The sequence below is a fragment of the Artibeus jamaicensis genome, unplaced genomic scaffold, assembly GCF_021234435.1.
Source record: "Artibeus jamaicensis isolate MK-2021 breed Jamaican fruit bat unplaced genomic scaffold, CSHL_Jam_final scaffold_474, whole genome shotgun sequence".
Taxonomy (NCBI): Eukaryota; Metazoa; Chordata; class Mammalia; order Chiroptera; family Phyllostomidae; genus Artibeus; species Artibeus jamaicensis.
This window is the reverse complement of record NW_026522046.1, coordinates 26,834,938-26,849,126: the sequence shown is the minus strand read 5'-3', so window position 1 is coordinate 26,849,126 and position 14,189 is coordinate 26,834,938. Positions and strand designations below refer to the sequence as shown.

The window sequence follows — 14,189 nt, the reverse complement described above, 5'->3', positions numbered from 1 at the left end:
TTTCCTTGTGTATTTACATTTTTCCTCCCCCATTTTAACAGTTCTGAAGCTGGGATATGTCTCACAGCTGTTCTCCCCCAGGCGTGACCCTGACTGGAGGCCACGCAAGCTGGTGCCGGCTTTGTGTTTCACTTCAGTTAGTCACACGATGGCCAGCACTACATGTGTTCATTGATGCTTAGTAGGTCTTTTGAAATTATATAGTTCACCTTTGAAGAAAGTAAAGTTGTCATGTACACAGAAAAGCACAGGAACAGAGGATTAGGATAAAATGTGAGATTAGTGAGCCCGACAGTCACTATTGCAGGAAGTGACCGCAGTTCTACACGGGGTTGTGAAGCAACCACTGAATGTTTTACCCAAGAAAGAAGGATGTCACTGTGTGGATAGATCCATGTTTTACCATGTGACCCACCTGTCACACACCACAGAGAGTGCCTAAAGTCAGAAGAAACTGCCACATCCTGCAGATAACAGACAAAAGACAGTTTGAAGTGAAACACTACTCAACGGGCATTATGAAGGCACTACATCATAACTTCATCGGCGGGATTTTCCTTCCTTACTGGGAAGTCGTTATCTAGCACATGTTGGTAAGTTCAAGGTTCTCTACTAGAGGCTTTCAGCAGTTTGGTTCCATCTCAGCCCAGCTTAGAGGTGGGAGATGCACATTTTGTGCAGGTTGGTAATTTAGTTTGGTAGCGCTAGGACCTGAGTCTTCATGCATCCATGCCCAGAGCCTGTGCTACCTTCTATAAGATTCCATAGTCCTGGCAGAAACCTCCCTGATTTGCCAACCCCTTTGTCTTAGGGAAAAACCTCAGGGGAGGAATGGAACCAAGAGGTCTACACACGAGATGGTGTCTCGGCTTTTTCTTGATTCTTCATCTGGAAACTTAGATTTTGGGGACTGGAAACCCTGACAAGGGTATTTATGGAATCTAATTCTCTTTAGTGTGCCAGGAATTTGGCTCACGTAGCCCTCACCTTGTCTCACAACTGTTCCCTGAAGTGGGAAACACTTTTCAACCAGGTAATTTTCACCTGTGCCTGAGGATGTCATAATTGATGGGGCCCTAAAAGCATCTTCAATTTAAAGTAGGTCAATTGAAGACGATCCAGTAAATGTGCCTGCATATCACCAGCTAAGGGTTTTCTAGAAAACCCAGTATTACAAAAGTATTAAACATTTATTTTTACCAAACTCCAGATTCTCAAGAAGTAATCAGATGAGATTCTCACACATAAACATTTATATTTCCACAGCTATCCGGGTAGGAAAAAGAGTCAACATGAAATAAAAAATAAAAACCACTTGAATTTCTGTCCATGATTATAATTGTATTCATACCAGCATTTTTAAAGTTTTACACATGTTTAGAGAAGCGGTTTCTTCTTAGATCAGGATAAAGAATGGCAACCCTCTTGGGAAAGGCCGGTCTGTGGTAAGCCCGCTGGGAACAGGGGTGGAAGTGCCAGAAATATCAGTGGGAAGCTGATGATTCTGAAATTCCTAGTGTGATTCTGAACCCAGAAGAATTTGCCTGCATTTGGAATTAATGCATCATGATATGAAAGCATAAAGATCATTATTTAGACTTCATGTGTTTTCTTCTTTTTAGATCTGGTTCCAAGGCTCTGAGAATCGTGTTATAAACTAGAGGCATCCCATTAATTAAGAAGAGCTTTGTAACAAGCAGCAAAGATACTTATTACAAAGATACCAAACTGAACTGGTAGGACCGTTCTCTTTTTTTTTAGGACAGCATTTAATGAGAACAGAATCAGTACTGTAACCTCTCTGCTATGAAAAGTTCAAACACATTGTTGGTGTTTAAATAATTAATGACAAATGCAATGTCACTTAATATTTTATTTCTGTTCCTTAGTTACCAGTTTTTCCTAATTTATCAAACCAGCTAGGTTTACTCACTGACTGTTAAGAAAGAGAGAGTAGATTTAAAAATAATTTTTAGAGAATTATTGATAACTATACCTGTTCTCACCCTTTTCCTGCCTGACTTCATAGGAGGAAGTGTCCCTCTAGTACATGGTAAATCACTCCTTTATACTCTGAATGTATACATTAAAATTAAAATTGCCATCTGCCCCATCTCTCAAACTGTTGCTTTGAAATTTCCTATCTCAGTGGATGCTGCCATCACTCATTACATTTCCCAAGAAAGCATTAGGGGTCATCAGAGAGTCCTCCCCATTCCCCCACCCCAGCTCCACTCAACTCATCAGTATTGTCCATTTTACTGATTCAATATATTTGTCCCGCACTTGCATTTTCCTGTCTCCCCAGCTACTACATCAGTCCAGGTCCTCACCATCTTAGAAGACCCTGCCAAATCATCTCCCTGCTATAATATTTGATATCCCTACAATCCATTCTTTATACCAATATCCAAATTATTTCTCTACATGCAAATCTTCTTACAACTTTTTAATGATGTTTCACCATCTTAAGGAAAAAGCTCAAGCCCCTTGGCATGGAACCAAGCCCTTTACACTGTGGCTCTGCAGGCCTGCCCAGCATGATTCTGCACCGTTTCCCAACAGGCCCCCTCTGGTCCAGCCCTGGGTAAGGACTCACTGTTTTGCAGATGAACAATGTTTCCTCTCTCTCTTTTGCCTTTGCAAGGTGGTTCCCTCTACTGACCATTTGCTCCTTGTCTATCTACAACATTGCTAACAGTTCTTTAAGGCAAGCTCATTCTTTGATAACTGGGAAACAGGAAGGGAGTCAGTGCTGAGTTCAAGGTCAATTGCAGTGGTGCCTTCTCCTGTGTTTCCTCAAACCTCCATCAAGGCGCTTGCCACATAGCAGTTTAGTTTCTGTCGATACATCTGTCTCCTCTGCTACACTGTGAATTCCTTGAGCGGAGGAGTCAGGTGTTCTGTTTTTGTCTTTCCGGGCCAAGCTCGGTGCCTGCTGCTTGGTAGCTGCTCCATAAATTGCTGCAGCATAAGGGAGGTTAATCTTTTTTCATCACTGCTGAAAACTTTGCTTAAGCAAAGTTATTTTTCTTTTTTCTTTCTGTATTTTAAAGTTTTGTCCCTTAAGTCTAAGTCATCTTTAAAATAAACAGCAAAACACTGTCCACTTAGCCCCTTCATGTTCTTGCTTTTATTGAAAGAATAGTCCAATTATTGCTTCTAACTCCTAACCTCCTGCTGATTTTTCAGCCTACTGAAATCTGACTACCTCATTGCTTCAATGAAATTTTTCCCAATGACAACCATTACTTTCTAATTGCAAAAGTTGTTCTTTATACTAAGTGATTATTCTTGACAATTTCACATTGTTGATCTGTCTCATATTCTAAAAACCTTACGTATTTGGTTATTGTGATATCATTTCCCCTGGTCCACGACATCTTTGAATACTAATCAGCCCATCAAGCCCACCTTTGTTTAAGTGCTGGGTGTCCCAAGGAAGCCCTTATTGGGTCTTTTGCCTTAATTATCCTGAGTAATTTCACCTTGTTCCATATATTCAGTGACTATCTATATATCCAATGAGCCCAAATACTGACCTTGGGAGCTCTATTTCCCCACTTGTAATAATTTCTGTGTCTCAAATGCCCTCAAAAGTTGTATGTTAAAGGTGAATTGTTTCCTTCCTCAACTGGCCTCTTTAATATTTCCTACCTTAATGAGTTAGCAATAGTCAAGGTAGAATTAAGGGTATTGATTACTTGTAATCTTTCTCCAGTTTCTATACTAAATCACATAGTTAATAAGTTTCAAGGAAAAAAATGATATTCTCTGTAATAGTCCAAGTAAGCTTTTCTATTAGCTATTTATTGCTATAAATAGCTAATAGCAATTAGCTGCACACTTAGCAACTTAAAAAAGCATATATTTATTATCTCAAAAGTTTCCACGGGTCTGGAGTCCAAGAGTGGTTCAGCTGGGTCTCAGCTCAGGCTTCCGTAAGCTGCAGACAAGGTGTTGGCCGGGTCTGGGCTCTTGGGTGAGGCTCAGAATCCTCTTCCAAACTCACCATTGTTGGCAAAACTCATTTCCTGGAAGCTGTAGCCCTCATAGCAGCTTGCTTACCCAAGGCCAATGAGAGAGAGTCTCTGACTTGTTTGTCCTAGTTTAAAGGCTTATCTGATCAGGTCAGGCTTACCCTTTAAACAAACTCAAAGCCACTGATTACAGACCTTAATTGTACCTGCAAAATCTCTTTATCTTTGCCAACATAATGTAACCTAATCTCTGGAGAGACTTGTCTATCTCTTTTGCCATGTTCTATTAGTTAGAAGCAAGTTGCAGGGTGCCTTACACTCGAGAAGGTTGTACCAGAGTGTGGATCACTGGGAGTCATCTTAGAGTTCTGCTTACCACAGCTTAATTCTTAAAAAAAAATATGGGTAATGGCAAAAGCCAATAAATGTTTCTAATTTGGAGACATTAAAAGGTTGAATACAAACAATGAAAGTGCAGGATTTTAAAACCTCAAGTTAAAAACAAATAAAATGAAATCTTAAGTATAAATGGGCATGGCGCATACTTTGAAGACAGAGAAATGGTTTCCTATGCTTATCCTAGTTTAGACTTAATGTGGTGGGTGGGAGACACATGCGAGTACCTAAACTTGAGATCACGTCATATAAACCAAAAAAGAACAGTCAGATAAACAGTGTAAAAGACAAACATTTAATTGCATAAGTGGCTTAACTATTTTACTATGGTTAGCTGCATTTGCATAAAAAGGATAAATCTAATAATGTCTATAAGTAAGTTATACGGTTTTCGTCAGTGTCCTTAATTTGACTTTTCCTAGTTTTTTTTTTGTTAATACTTTTGACATGCTGTGGTTTTCATTGGGAATGGCTGATCTTTCCTCAGGATATGTATGCAGTCCAGGTATCTTTCGAAGGTGCTTTCTTGCCGTGTACGATGACATGTCTACAGAAGTCCCTGGATCCTGACTCTCCCGTTCTGGCCCCATCCCATCCGTAGCTCCTTTTCCTCACTGTGTGCATCACCCAGATGTTCTGAAATCAATGCAACTGCCATTAGGATATGAGACGTAATATGAATCCTGCTGCTTTTGGGTCTTGCTTCTGAGGAAAAACTCTTCCACTGGTATTTAGTAAAAAGCATGCCTTGGTGGATTTATATCTTTTTCTTGACATTGGCAGTGACATTGCAATGCCATTGCATATAATCGGTGTGAGGTCGGCTTGCAAATCCCTATAGATACGTGGTTACTTCTCTACTTTCCCTCTCTTTTGCTTGGGCAACTGCCACATTGATGCATTGGAGCCACTCTTCTGCATTCTTCTCATCCTTGGCCTTGAAAACATAGGTTTTATTGTCTGTGAAGATTTCAAAAGCCCGAGGGAGAGAGCGGTCCCTGCGTTTTCTGGCCACAACTTTCACACTCTGTACTTTGCTGAGTTCTATTGGTGAGTCATCAGGATCATCTTTCTGAAACACATATGGTAAGTAAAAATCGTGAGCTGGTTCCCAGAGTATGAAAATATCTCTGGCTACTGGAGAATTTTCCAGGAGGATCAGAATCCTTTCATGTCATAGGGCTCAAGAACTTTGGTATTTTGGGCATTAATGTCTCGAAGAGTTGTTAGAACGATGAGAGAGTGAGCAATGGACTCTTTGTTAGTGTATCATAAATTGGCACAAGATAGCCAATTTATAGAAATAACTGTATATTGCCAGGTATAATGTGTACTTTTTTGCCTAAACTTTTGAGGGAAAAATAAGGATGCACATTAAACATGGGTAGTAGTAATTCTGTATCTATATAAATGTTTTTAATTCTTTTGTTTATGCTTATGTGTTAAAAGTGTAACTCCAGAAAGCAATAATGATATCTAAATGCAAAATAATACTCTGGAATACAAAATTTTTATTGTTTATAAATATCAATAAATTAAAAATTGAATTAAAATTAAAATGCATGATTTTTTTTCCTGAAAGCTTGGGCCAAAAATGTAGGTGCACAACGTATACAGCAAAATACGGTACACAGCAGGATTGGGGAAAACGCTTAATTCGGGTTGTTTTGATTTTATGTCATTTTCTATTGATATTAACTCTGTATTAATAGAGAAAGATGCAACAGTACAACTTGGAGTACTGTCAACTCAGAAAGAGATTACTCAGAAGGCATGAAATTTAATTTTACTTTGTGCTCTCTCTGAGAAAAGGGTATTAATTGAATAAAAAGGGCTTCAGTGTTTAAGTAGATCAAACTCTCTTTGAGACTCTGTGGGACTCTGGAAGCGTGATTTGTCTACAGACGTAAGTGAAGAAATATTTAATGACTCAATTTTTTCTTGTATCAAAGCAGAAGTCTAAGGATCTCTACAACAAAGATCATTACAACAGGCTAGTGTGAATAGTGTTAGGGGGTCAGATACTTCTTTTAAGCAATTTCAGGTCTTTAACGTCCCTGAATCCATTTTCTCTACTCGAGAATGTACCTGTGGTTGAGGATACCATCAATTCCCCTTTCCCACCTTTCCTATACAATTATCCTTCTTTCACTTTGCAATGAAAAGACACCCTTCTCACTCATCCTAAACTTTCTATGGTGTATTAGGCAACTTGGAAGTATCTCAAGAGCAAGAAACAAACAAACAAAAAAAGTAATTTAAAATATTGATGTCAAGGAAGCATCTTCCAAACAAGGTAACATACTCACTTCTCATCTATTTCTAACATCATTTCACTTTATGTTTAATAATTCATAATATAATAATACATTTGGTATTGTGGCTTTTCATAAATGATATAATATTTTTAAAAGATAAGAATAAAAACCCTTAACATTCGAAGACTGATGGTCACAAGAAATTAAAATTAAATTTCAATTTACATTCATAGTTTTATTGCGGTGAAAAATGATGCAGTGATTACAGTGAAATGCTGCAGGAGAGGCAGAACAAAAATATAATTTTGGAGGAAAAAGATGAAACAATATAAATGTTTCTGCTTAGAAGAACTCATTAAAATTTTTTTTAACTTTAATTATTTATTTATTTTTAGAGAGGGGAAGGGAAAGAGAAAGAGAGGGAGAGAAACATCAGTGTGTGGTTGCCTCTCACACCTGCCTACTGGGGACTTGGCCTACAACCCAGGCATATGGACTAGGCTGGGAATGGAACCAGTGACCCTTTGGTTCACAGGCCCACACTCAGTCCACTGAGCCACATTAGCCAGGGCAAGAAGAAGAACTAATTTATGTAATTTTTAAATGGATAGTGTTAGGTGTCAAACTGCTATGATATTTTATTTCAATGGTTACATTTAAAGGAAATATGTAATCTTTTTATTTCAAAATGACAATATTCATAGTTCAACAGAAACTGCAGCTGTTTAAACTTACGATAAAAGTGTTGATACAAGTTAAAATGCTATAGGGTAATATACATCTTCCAACATTCCTTTAGCAGGTATATAGGCTACAGTTTGAAGATATCTGTAGTAGACAATCCTTTGCCAGCTTACTTTGGTTTATAGTATCTGACAGTAATTAAATAATTTTGGGGGGGTTAGTTTATAGTACAGAAATTGATACATGAAAGAACCGATCAAAAAAGAAATGAAGTCATAGTCATCTAAAAAGGGACAGTGGTGAGTTAACCAAGATAGAAATGGACAGGAAGTCAAAGGCCACCATTGCCTCGCTGGCTGGTAGAGATTAAGACCTTAAGAATGCAACGGTGTTCTTAACAGTAGAAAATAACACTATGGTCTCTTAGTTTGTGTTTTAAAGCGCACGTTTTTCTCATTTACAAGAAAGGCCCTTTATGATGTGGCTGGAGCTTTGGCTAGACCGCTAATCAGCGCCTGGTTGCTGTGTGCCTGGGGGTGAGGGCGAGTTCTCTGTGGTCCTCATACTGCACTGTGCTATTTCCCAATGTTTGAGCCATACGTTTCGTCAGATTTCAGGAATGTTAAGCCATTATTTCCTGATAAAGATGTCAAACAAGTCAGCCAATTATAAAATAGCTTATTCTTTAAACTTTCTTAAAAAGCTCTGAGTCAAGAAGTATTAAAGGTCAGTATTTAAGTTCAGGCAAAACACTCTTTTCTACTGACTCTGCTTTGTCTCAAGGGATCTGAGAAATCACTACAACTTAGCTTCTATTCCTGATATCTTTACTAAACCCAGGAAATTCAGGTGGCCATTTTTAACACTTTAAAAATGCTTCAAGGTGAACCTGTGCTAAAAAAAGTTTCTTAAAATCTCAAATAACTGTCTAAATTGAATGTACCATTCTATTCTCTTTTTAAAAGGTCTTTGCCTACAGAAGAATCCACCTGTATATTTTATAATACACAAATGAAGAAAGTAACCTGAATTCAGAGTAGTTGTCATGCAAGTCTCTTTTTTTTTCCATTCAAAAAGTTCACATGAAGTTTTATTGATTATAAGAGCACTGATCAGAATTTGTCAAATTCAGATACACCATTCTTGATTCTTATTGGGTAATAAATGCAAATAAACTTCATAATGGGCACTCCAAAGATACAGTGCATATGTATGTTCTCAGTGCATCATATTTTTAAGTAACTTAACACCTTTCATTAATTAATTCTGACACAGTTTGGTTTGCCACTGGCTCTGCATTTAGTGAACATGGGAAGCAGGGCTTTGGTGTTATGCTTACTGCCCAGGCCTGACTCCAGTTCCACCCCACCCTACTGGCTCCATCTTTGGTCAAGCCAATCAGTCTCTCTGAGCCTTGTTTCCCCGTCTGCAAAATGGCAATGGTAATGGCGCTGACCTCACAGGACTGTGAGAGGCCATCCAGTGTGGCATGTGAAAAGCACTGATGAGCTATCATCATCACATTTCGAAATAGCCAAGAAGTAGGTCAAGATTCCATGTCCCCAGATCCTGAACGAGTAGAGTTTAATGATAAATAAAACTGCTTTGACAAGAAGGGGGTAACTTTACACTGTTAATGGGAGAGAAACTTCCCACTGAAATTCAGAATTCAGGTTTTATTGAACATCTGAGTTGAGATGAAAAATTCTATTAAATATTTATTAATTCCATTAGAGTCCCATTTTGTTCATTAGCTGAATATTACTTGAATGAAAGACAGTAATCTTTTTTCCCTAATCAAATTGAACTTGTTGATTTCAAAAGTTACTTCAAATAAATCAGCCTTTATTTCTTCCTCCCTGGCTATGCTTCCCCTTCCTTGGGTCCCCATGTCTAAATATAATGTGTAGTCACCAAAGAAATCACAGTCCCTATGATGAGCCACACATTTATGTAGGTGATCCACAGGAAATAAGAGGCACAGTGTTTCAGTCAAGAGCAGTTTATCTTCTAAAACTTAAGTCAACAAAAACAGTCCCCATAATAAACTTAAGAGAGGTAGTGAGCCAACTAACATAGAACTCAGCAGAATAGACAGTAACAAAATAACACTGTAAAATCATAAAATGGAGAAGGAAAAATATATTGGTATTCTAACTCAAGACAACATGCCTACCAAGCTGGCCAGTGCCAATCAAGACCTTAAAAATGCAAGTATAATAAACAACAGAGGAACTTACAGACTTTCCTTTTTGGAACAGAAGTTGATTTCCAGCCAGCGTGAAATAACGGGTTTTCCACCTTTTGATGAACTTCCATCTGACTTGCTTCTCTTTAAGTTTTCCTTCTATGAGAGGCTGGCCATCTTGATTTACAACTGTTGAAGGCAACAGAATGATCAAGCCATTTATTTTCCATTATATATTTGGCAAGTGATCGAAAGTCAAAATTGTCCAGTGAACCAGAACCCAGTACGCATGTTTGGAAAGTGGGCCTATAAATTATGAAGTCTGTTAACCTCTCCCGCTTTGTCCCTAAAATAATGTGCCATTTAGATATGATGATGGGAATGTGTTGAAAGACCTCATAGAGATTTTCAAAAGAAATACAGTTCACAAAAAGAGCATCTGGTTAGCAGTTTCTAAGGTTCATCCAGCTAGCCAGCTTTTCTGTGCTTCTTAATTCCTTTGCTTCATGATATTCTGTTCACATGAACTGCCTAGAAATATAACTTCATAAATAATCACAAACCAAGTATATTTAGCTATTTGGCAGCAAAAGTCAATACAGTGCTCCAAAGACATGTTTTTTTAAAGCCATAACAGCTGCAAGGCAAATTTACCCAGTCCTTTTGAACATGATATTTCCACCGTCTGGAACACACATACGCTCTTCATTCTCCATATTCCCATCTTCGCCTAGTCAACAACTAATCATGCATGTTTCAACTCCAATGTTGCTTCCTTTGGTAAACCTTTCCAAAACCCAGACCAGAGTGGCTTTGCCTGTTATATGTTCTCATAGCATTGGACATGTTTCTTTTATATCAGGCATCATCATCTGTAGATTGTCATTGGTGTTTATCTGATTAATGTCTTCCTTTCCTGTTCCACCAAAAGCTCCGTGAGGGCTGTGCGTCTGTTTTGTTCACTGTTGCCTCACCAGGCATCTAATATGGCACCTGGCAAATAACAGGAGTCTATAACTATTTGTTGAATGAATAGATTAATTTGACATTGAAGTAGAGTGTTTATGATTACACATAATCATAGAATTAGAAGATCTGTTACCACATCAGAAGTTTAGATGTCAAACTGAAGAATTTCATTTCTTTAATCAATAACATAATATCCTTTAAATTTATATAAATGCACCTGATTTCTGGGGAGTATGACAATATTTACTTATGGATTTGTATTTGATTTTCACAGCACCTTGAAAGTGATCAGATTTTTTTCTATCACTTGGAAATTTGGACAGTGCCTTTTGACCATATGAACACAACTGATCCTTCTTATCCTGCCATTTCTCTTTTCTAATGTAGTTGTACAAAATATCTCAGAGGAGGATTTGTCCACCTTGACTGCATTTTCAAGGTAAAAATAGTGAAATGTATAATTTTCATAAACCAAGTTCTAATGAGGCTGGCTTGGCTCCTTTTTCCTTGTCTAAGAATTATTCAATTGGATGGTCCATTGTCAATCCCAAATTAAGTCTAAACACAGAAAATATACATTAGGTATATTGTTCGATAGTCATGGGGTTATCATAAAAATAGAATGAAGAATGAGTGCCTTGGGGTTGGTGCACACACATTTAAGTGGTCAGAAAAGAGCTTGGGCATTCGAGGTGACATTTGATCTCGAGACATCAGTGATGAGAAGTGACTCCTATCTCCTGAGAAGCTTCATGGTGGTCAGCATTGTGCATAACAGAGAATGGGCAAAGCAGGAACTCAAGAAGGAGGACTTCCGTCAAGATGGAGGCATAGGTGGATACGCCGTGCTTTCTCACACAACCAAGTTTAGAGACAACAAAATTTTAGCAACAGAAAACATAATCAGAACACAGAAAATTGAACTTTTAGGAAGTCTGATAACAATGAATGCTTCAGCCTGACCAGTAAGAGAGGCTAAACCAGCAGCTGGCGGAGTGGGGTTGCAGGGAAAACTCGGTCAGACGGACTCAGGCGCATGGATCCCAGGCGTGGGGTTTCAAAGGGCAGACCCAGTGAATGACCCAGTGAGCGTCCTAGTGAGTGACCCAGTGAGCGACCTGCGGATCTGGTCAGGGCGCAGGGCGGCGCGTTGACTCTGGTGGCTCATTCCTGAGCAGATAGACCAGCGAGGGAGTGGGCAGTGAGACGGGACCCAGCGGGAGGCAGCAAAGAGGGCCGCCATTTCCCCACTCTGACCCCACCGCCACATACAGCGTCACAACCCAGCGACCTTGCCCTGGTGGCCCCGTCCCACTCCTAAGGCTTCGCTCCTCATACTTAACGGGTGCGAACAGACCAAAAATGTCTCCAGAGCCCATAACTCTAAGCGACGAAGAAATAGCAAAACTTTCAGATGCACAGTTCAAAACACTGGTGATCAGGATGCTCACAGAATTGGTTGATTTTAGTCACAAATTGGAGGAACATATGAAGGCTAAACTAATTGAAATGAAGGGAATTGCACAGAAAACCAATAGTGATGAAAAGGAAACTGGGTCTCAAATCAATGGAGTGGACCAGAAAGAAGGAAAAAATGACCAAACAGGAAAATATGAAGAAACAAGAATTCGAAAAAATGAGGAGAGACTTAGGAACCTCCAGGACATCTCCAAACGCTCCAACATCCGAATTATAGGGGTACCAGAAGGGGAAAAGGAACAGCCACCAGTGGAAAACTTATTTGAACAAATAATAAAGGAGAACTTCCCCATTCTGGCAAAGGAAATAGACTTCCAGGAAATCCAGGAAGCTCAGAGAGTCCCAAACAAGTTGGACCCAAGAAGAAACACACCAAGGCACACCATCATTACATTAGCCAAGATTAAAATGAAGGAGAGAATCCTAGAAGCAGCAAGAGATAAGGGGACAGTCACCTACAAAGGAGTTCCCATCAGACTGTCAGCGGATTTCTCAAAAGAGACCTTACAGGCAAGAAGGGGCTGGAAAGAGGTATTCCAAGCCATGAAATCCAAAGACCTACAACCAAGATTACTCTATCCAGCAAAACTTTCATTTAGAATAGAAGGGCAGATAAAGTGCTTCTCAGATAAGATCAAATTCAAGGAGTTCATCATCACCAAGCCCTTATTACATGAAATGTTAAAGGGACTTATCTAAGAAAAAGAAGATAAAAAAGATGAACAGTGAAAGGACAGCAAACTCACAGTTATTAACAACCACATCTAAAACAAAAGCAAACTAAAAGGACAGCTAGATCAGGAGCAGAACCATAGAAATGAAGATCACATGGAGAGTTAGCAATAGGGGAGTGGGAGAAGGAGAAGGGGGGATAAGGTTCAGAAAATAAGTAGTATAGACGGTAGGTAGAAAATAGATGGGGGGGCAAGATTAGTATGGGAAATATAGAATCTAAAGAACTTGAGACACATGGTCATAAACTAAAGGGGGAAATGGTGGGAGTGAGGGTGTGCAGGGTGGAGGGGAATGAAGGGGAGAATAGAACAACTGTAATGGCATAATCAATAAAATAAAAATTTTAAAAAAACCTCAAGAAGTATTGACACTCAAGTCAAAAAAACAATTTCAGTGCTCTGCTTTGTTTTACTAGGAATCATCTGACTCGGACTATTCTTTTTCATTTATTTATTTGTTTAGAGAGAAGGGAAAGGAGGGAGAAAGGAAGGGAGAGAAACATCAGTTGCCCCTTCTACACACCCCCACTGGGGAACAACCCGCACCTGTGCCCTGACCTTTTTCTTGGTGGGATGACACCCAACCAACTGAGCCATAGCAGTCGGGGCTGACACAGACCACTCTTAAAACTAGTAGTGTTCTTTGCAACTTTAAATTTTCCATAAACAAGGGGCTTCCTCTGAGCAGCCTCTATTCTGCATTTGTACTCTGCTCAGGCAAAGCACTTAGGATGCCGTGACTTTGCCAGGTGCTCTGCTGCACTAGAGCAGGAGCAGCCTCCCCGGTGTCCACCCGCCTGGGCTGCGTGTTCAATGTGCATTTACTGGCAGCGTGCTGTGCGCTGGTGAGTCATGGGAGATGGCTACTGCTGCCTGTCTAGGAAGAGGAAGGAAAGGTCCAAGGAGAGCTCCAAGAGGAGAAAAAAGGAAACAAAAGACCCAGCAACAACAAAAAAACCAAGCCAAGATTAGATTTTATAAAATTTTAACACCTGTTTCTCATGCTTTCCAATTAGAAAAAAATTTGCTAATCTAACTGTAACATTCAAAGATTTTGAATAAGATGTCAGAAGAGTTAGATTTGAGTCCTCTGGACTAGTTTTCTGATCAGCGATGGCAAATAATAATACTTACCTTCTGTGTAACAAGGATGCCGAGAGATCAAAATCAAAATGAACAAATTTATGTGAGGACACTAGGTAAGTGGCAAAGTACTCTCTCCCTCCCCCACCACTACTTTTATTAAAGACTTTACTTCACAGTTTGTGATCACAGTGCTCTTTTCCATGATTTTCACGGAAAGATGATCTAATGCAATGCCATGTACTAAAGTTTCCTGTTTTAGTTTTCTGTGTTTATTCAAAGCATAAAGCATTTGAAATAACCATGTGATCTTGGATGCTTTGAAAACATGATTGATTTAGGTAATATGTAAGCATGTTGGTCCTCTGGATCTGGGCCAAGAGATTAACTACAAGTATTTCTCCTCAAGGCAGATCTG

The 14,189-nt window shown here is 39.2% G+C and overlaps 1 protein-coding gene across 3 annotated transcripts in view; it reads right to left on the bottom strand.

Moving 5' to 3' along the window:
* Positions 1-4,652: 4,652 nt before the first annotated feature.
* The window catches only part of VEPH1 (ventricular zone expressed PH domain containing 1), a 198,927-nt gene continuing 189,390 nt past the window's right edge, over positions 4,653-14,189 (bottom strand). For all 3 annotated transcript variants that reach the window (XM_053658046.1, XM_053658045.1, XM_037126372.2), the window contains 2 exons: positions 9,559-9,695; positions 4,653-5,448 (listed from right to left, as the gene is read on the bottom strand). In XM_053658046.1, the coding sequence (XP_053514021.1) occupies positions 5,212-5,448; positions 9,559-9,695 (374 nt within the window). In that variant the 3' untranslated portion in view covers positions 4,653-5,211. The remainder of the gene's footprint in view (positions 5,449-9,558; positions 9,696-14,189) is intronic.